Below are 6863 nucleotides of genomic sequence, written 5' to 3'. Positions count from 1 at the left end.
ACTGGAGATGATTGGGCAAAAAATAGGGTACATGTGTTTATGGTTGGTTTGTGACAATAGCATGCATGTATTTTGTTTCTCAATATGACATGGAATGTCATTACGACATGGCCAAGGAATATAACACCAGACTCTTGATACTAAAAAACAACATTGGTAGTTCGTGCATAGGAAGCAAACTTTCTGTTGAAATTTCTAATTATTTTTTATACACTACATCTGTTCTTAAGAAAATGAACATTTTGGTCTCGCATTGGGTTAACTTTTTTTTTGTCTAGATGAACTATATTTCTTTCCTAGGTTGGAGCTTACCTAAGACTGAGGCAAAGTATATGAACTTGACAGTTGCTAAGCCTTGAATATTGTTTCAGGTTCCCTTCGTCTTGTTTAAACTTGGCTTCAACCTTCGGTGAGGAGATTTGCTATATATATATCTATGTTGTTCCGTGGGCGTAGTCGTTGTTCCATGTTTCGGCTTCACTGCATAATTGTTATCCTACATTCGTGGTACCAGATGACTCGGTTGGTGACGTGCAAGTCTAGATCTGTAAGTTTTCATGTTTGTAAACAACAAATGTTGTAATGTACTATTTACCTTCATGTTTGAATTAATCATGTGTATAAGAGAGAGAAAACTGCGAGTAAAATTTTCCCTAAGTTTCAGAATATGGCCATTGTTGACAACAAGGTAATATTTGTATAGAATTTAAGTTCAGCTAGATAGGTCCAATTGTTCCGTTAATTTCCATTCTCTATCCTCAATCTGCTAGCAAGTACTTGGCATTTATAGACTTTCTCTTTTCTCAGACCGTATGCTCTTCTTTACTGAAGTGGGAGAAATACGGTTCTCAGATAAACTTCGATGTTTAATACACTGCTCTTATATTTCATTGATAAATACACCAAGATATGTATTTGTGTGTCGTGTAACTAACATTACAATGGCACTATCAGATCCATGCCTCCTCCCACACTCACCGAGACATCTTCGAAGTACGTACACAGTTTCAGTGTCCAAACTCATATTTCTAGGTCTCTTTTGCTAAAATTTTCTTCGTTCTCAGCACTGGTACTACAAAGCATAATCCAGTTTAGTGTAAGTTTCTATATTTTCAAGTAATTTGACCCATGAATTCAAGTACTGTGGATATCATGCTGATGTTACCACATAGTTCCCAGTTTAGCCCAGGAGGTAACCTGCCATGGTGTTCTTATTTTTGTGTGCAGAAAGAAGCACGTTGCAGATTAGGAAGTCCCACTTTTTTTTTGAGGCCAGCGTTGATTGCATAGGATTTTCTCTGAGAAACCTGAGAAAACTTACCTTAGTTTGCGCCTCTTGGTTTTCCTAATTCTGTTTTATCCTTTCTGACTTAAAACTGAACTAGAGGAATTGAATCTGGTCAGAGATAGAGTATGAAGGTGATGGTACAGAAGTTGCACGACCACAATAAGTTAAGTCGCATGCTTAATTTGGCTTCCTTTACTTGGTAGCATGATCGAGTGTTAGCACATTATCCACCACAATTTGATCTTTGAATTCTCTGATCTTCTGATCATATAAACTGCAATTAGATTCAGGTAATGAAGAAAGTGGAAAGAGATTCTGCAACGAATTTGTTTTTACCTTAGATATGCTATTTGGGCTGGTCCTTTCGGTGGATTTTTTCCTCGTAAGTACTAAATCCTTTTGGAAGACAAACTGCTCCAGTTTTGGAGAGGGTAACGGCCGGTTTGCATGCTTCTTTGTCTTAGCAGTTATCAGTATACAATCACTTATTAGTCTTTTGTAGTGTTGGTAAACTAAGTGAGCTTCATAGGAACCTATGTTGGTGTTGTTGCAGGTTCTGCGTTTTCCTCTGCCAGACGAAGGAATTGGATAGCTCTTGCACGTTCTGCGTTTCTTTACTGCGGGTGTTCCAATCTCCACAATCTGACAAATACGATTATTCTTACATAGATTATTGTATGATCTTGGAAGACGTAAATATTGGATAGTACTTCTGCCAATTTCTCGAAATGGTTAATATATACTATATGTATGTAATAATAACTCAAGAGATCACGCATTAACTTTATAATTTCATTAGCATTTCCCAAAAAAAAAACTACATCTGCAGTGGGACCTTCCAATCTTCAATATAGAGCTTCTTTCAGATGATTGGTTGTTCTAAATTATGTCAGCTGAGCTCCTATGCAAAATGCAAAATGCAAGTGCAATAAGTTTTGGCCGCACATGACTTGTAATGTACCTAAAGATGTAGTCATAATTTTGGCCGTTCAAGCTGATCAGCTGAGAGAAAAGCAGGTTGATAGAAAAAACTAAGTGAGACTCCACCTGTTTTGTTTACACATTCTTTCTTTAACCAAACCATTGTATACTTTGCTAAAACCATATGTCCAGCTCAGTTTTGTGTTGTAAAATAGATGCAATCTAGCAATCCACTTTTTATTATTAACAACATCAATCAGAATCGCTAAAGATCTTACAACAATTGATATGACACGGTCAGCGCGGCGTGCCGCCGCGCCCATTCATGCTAGTATTAATTATAACTCGACCATATTCATCCTGAGGGATAGATACAGCTGCTGGGGACAAGATAAAGTTTGGCCGGGTTTTGATACACCACCGCTTGGTATCCAAAGAACTACAGGTGCTTCAAAGAAAATGCTCTTAGAGCCAGTGCAATAGTATAGCCATCGGTTAGCTATAAACAGGATGTCATGTCATAATCAACATATAGCTAACAAGTACAATAGTTGGCTATAGAAATGTACTAGTTTATCAATACATGGCCCACATTTCATTCTCACAAAGTGCCTAGGAGCACGTGCTAGAGCTGGCTCTTGCATGAGAGTTCACTCCTCTTCTCTCTCATCTTCTCTCCTCTCCAACTAAGCACAAATATTATATTTAAATTCTTATAGCCTGCTGTGCTGACTAACCTTTATTGTACTTGCTCTTAGTAGGCTGTCTCGGCTGTTTCCCCCTCACATATGTCATTGTTTTCTGTGTCCCTGGGTCATCATAACCATGAAAATGATACAGTCAATACGACTTACTGCACACATATGACAGCTGGCACAACATTGCAGTTCATGCTTAGTCTTAATGAGTTCGTAAAAATATTACAATATTTGTTGTTCTTGAAAAAAGATTCTGTATAATGTATTAGCATCGCAAGCATCGCGCGAGGTCAACAAGAACACCACATGCAAAACATAGCACCCAACAAATATCACAAGACTAGATAAGGGTCATCCAGAATTGTAGAACTATGAATGTGCAGCACAAAATTCCGCAACACAGATCTACTATTCTAATCCATTAGTATAGACCAGAATAGTGGTTAGCTGCTCAATCATGTTGCTCTCTCAACACTGAAATATGTCACATGCCCATTAGTCTCTGTTTACTAGTAGTAGCTACTAAAATGTCCTAAAATCAAATTACTTTGTGAAGATGTTGTCCCAATGCTACAACTAAATTGCCACTGCGAATTTCACAAAATCAAACCTCAAGGATTCAGCCTTTGAGGGAAGAGTGGACCAGAATACCTAGAAGAAACAAGGCCAAGAGCCTTTCTTGCCTTGCGATTTCATGTATATAATTCAACTGAACCTTGAATCCTTGACCATGGTCGACCACGAATTGTTGTCAAAACCATACACTATGTGGAGGCTAATATTGTGACGAAATGTGACCAAGTTTGGAAAAAAATACTGCCATTTGAAAGATCAGTACCAAATGGCTAGTGAATCAAACAAGCAGAAGCTATCTAGTTCACTCATTGCTCAGAGTAAATGGGAAAATGCCAATAAAAAAATCAGAAGTAATCCCAACAGGATCTCTAAGTTGACAGCTCACATATTCCCTTATCATATGCACGCAAGAGGTAAGACAAAAATAAGCCCCACAACCACAACCGCAAATTTACCAATGCCCCTACTAACCCAGCCCATCAGCCCATGAACCAACAGACAGAAACGGAGGCCTGGGCTATTCTCACGAGAAGCTCGTACTCTTCTCGATTCCACCAGAGACTGGGCGCTGGGGCTGGGGGATGGGGGCTGGGCGCTGGGCGGTGGAGGTAAGGAAGCAGAGGCGGCAGCGGGCGGCGGGCGGCTGGACCGGCGACGGCTGGTGGCCTGCTGGGGATCCTCCCGTGTCCCGTCCTCCCGTGCACAACTGCTCCCCTGACCCGTGCGGTGAGTAGCAACAGAGCCAGCCACCATCTAATTTTGTGTTCGATTTTGCTGTTCTGGTTCTGAAATTTGCATATAAGTTGGGGAAGTTCAACATAGATCATGGAATTGTTGTTTAGTGATTGTTTTCTGCACATGTAGTGAGGATGCTATGGTTAAGGAGGCAAAATTGATTAATTTTTCAAAAGGAAGAGGGCAGATTGTGAAGCTAATGAACAAGAACCATCAAGAGATGCAACGCCTCAAGCAACAGCAGAAGAAAACTCTGTTCAACCTGCTTTTTTGGTGCTCGAATTTGGACAGAGAAGTCAAGAAGAAGGACATCAGACTCACAACAATGAAGTACTATTTCGTGGTATTGAATTTTTGGAGAGGGATCCAGGACTACGGCCACATATATGGCAATATACACCTAATCAGAGAGATGATGTACGAAGATCTGACCTGTAGCTTGTACTGATTAACTACAACACTAAGTAATTCTATCATTACCTAGTATGTAGTTCTTTTGTTTTGTAGATGATTACCTAGCATCTAGTTTTTTTGTTTTGGAGGAAAGGAGTAGTTTATGCATATATTGCTGCTAGAAATGTATTTTGTGGACAAATCAATCTAGTTATATAAGTTCCTGAAAATACTACTAATTCTATCCTGTTGTTGCTCATACAATTTGGTGTCCAAAGGAAAAATCTATCCCCCCTCTGCAAGGTCCGCCACTGCCCACAACTGTTTGTACCCAGTGTATACAGTGCATGATTCAACAGAACCAGATTCCAAAGTCATGGCAATATGTTGAACATGCCTACCGCTGGATGCTGATGCATATAATGCATAAATATGTTTACGAGGTAGACCATTAATCTTAGGCGTGCACATAAGCCGCCAATGTAGGGTTTATGTAGAACATTTAGTCATAACTGCGTGATATGGTTACTGCATTCTAGTCCATTGCTAGTGTTAAAACAAGAGTAGAAGTGATGCACACAATCGGTCACATTTATTTGCAAGACATGCAGACCGCTGCTAAAAATTCGAAATGGTGCAAATCAAAAGCCGAACTAAGTGCAGTCATTAGCCTTAGCCTAAGAAAATGAATTAGAATGTTCATCTATGAGATAGAGCACCAATACTACATATCAGTTCACTTGCTGGTCCAGATATGGGGAACAATTAGTGTAGCTGCAGAAGCAGAGAAATAACAAATGAAGTAAAAGAGACATGCTTACATGGACAGGGCCGCAACCAGCACAGGTGTGGTTACAGACTCGAGCAGACGAGACCGACCCTTGAATTTGTATGTATGAGTCCCCTCCTTGACTTGTACAACAGCAGCCTCAGCCTCAGGGCTATTGGACTGACAAGCAGTCAAGACGTTGTCGGTCTGAAAGGTGTCCAAGATAACCTGGATTTCCTTCAAGTAGTTGGCATCGCGTCTGCTTCGACGGAAGGCCCCCAGCATGACAGAACAGAACCTGCCCATTCCCAGTGGGCAGAAGAGTGGCCGGCAAATCCTGCCATCTGATGCCACCACCGCGGGGAACTCATTGATTGTTAACAACAATGGAGCCGTGGTAGACAAGGAGACCTTGATGTTGAACACTGAGACGATGGCAGCATCATTGTTACATAGAGGGCAGGCGGCAAAGAGGCTGCCTTTGCCAAGGGGAACGGCCTGGCCAATGAAAGGCAAGTTCTTGTCGTGGACCTTCTCCCACGCCTTGTTGACCACATGAAAGGCGTAAGTGCCGAGCATTAGTTCATCTTGTTGAGCGGAAATCAAGATGTGGGTGCCAATGGCAACATAAGACGTGACTGAGATTTCAGGTGGATTGCGGAATTGGTAGGGGTTGAGCACGGAAGGGAAGAAGGGCGGCGGCGGCAGATCGATCCAGGAGGCCCAACCGGCCCCGGGGCAGTCTTCCCTGGTGGGAGCACCCTTGTTGAAGCTGAGACATTCGAACCAAGGGTCCAAGTCCATTCTGCCGGACACCCGTGGGCGGCGTGAGATGGCGTATACCTCGCCGCGGTGAGAGATGAGGACGGGTTCGTGCTTGGGCTCCGATAGCCGCGGGCCCCGGTACGTCTTGGATGTTCTTGGATCGAAGATGACGGTGCCCGCTCGTAGCCCACCGCCCACAGCGACAATCCAGGAGCCGTTCTTGGAATGCGCCGCGACAAAGGACATGCCATGCTCGGTGCCAGGCATCCCGGCAACGGCAACACAATCGCCGTCGATCTTGAAAACGGAGTAGGACGACTGCTCATCCTGGCGCTCCGCAACAATGAACACCGGCTTGGCAAAGTCGGCTGACGTAGAGTCGTCCTCCACCACCATGGCTTCGCCATCCGGCTTCCTCTTGGGCGCCATCTTCGTCTATCGAGCTATCTAGGGTTTGATTTGGTACTGTACTACTCTCTTGGGGAAAAGCCGAAAGGGGGCGGCGGCCGGGAGATTTTATAATATACCACAGTTTACTTCATTGCTTTACTATTTGCCACATATTACTTGGCTATTTATTATTTGCCACACATTAGACTAATTTATTTATAATTTGCCATATTTCTCCTTTTACAGAACTATTCAGTTTTCTAACACGAAAATACATTGTGAAATACACTGTGTGTACGTCTTTAGCTGGACCGGTACCTAGCCGGAC

The 6863-nt window shown here is 42.4% G+C and overlaps 1 protein-coding gene across 1 annotated transcript; it reads right to left on the bottom strand.

Moving 5' to 3' along the window:
- Window positions 1-2956: 2956 nt before the first annotated feature.
- Window positions 2957-6611, bottom strand: LOC124679221. Its single transcript, XM_047215017.1, has 2 exons — window positions 5433-6611; window positions 2957-3018 (listed from the first exon to the last, which is right to left on the bottom strand). Exons 1-2 carry the CDS (start codon window positions 6572-6574, stop codon window positions 2964-2966), a joined length of 1197 nt encoding a protein of 398 aa, XP_047070973.1. The 5' UTR covers window positions 6575-6611; the 3' UTR covers window positions 2957-2963.
- Between the last annotated feature and the right edge of the window lie 252 nt (window positions 6612-6863).

Source organism: Lolium rigidum, chromosome 7 (genome assembly GCF_022539505.1).
Source record: "Lolium rigidum isolate FL_2022 chromosome 7, APGP_CSIRO_Lrig_0.1, whole genome shotgun sequence".
Lineage (NCBI taxonomy): Eukaryota > Viridiplantae > Streptophyta > Magnoliopsida > Poales > Poaceae > Lolium > Lolium rigidum.
Note: the sequence above shows the minus strand (reverse complement) of the source record. Positions and strands in the feature narration are given on the sequence as shown.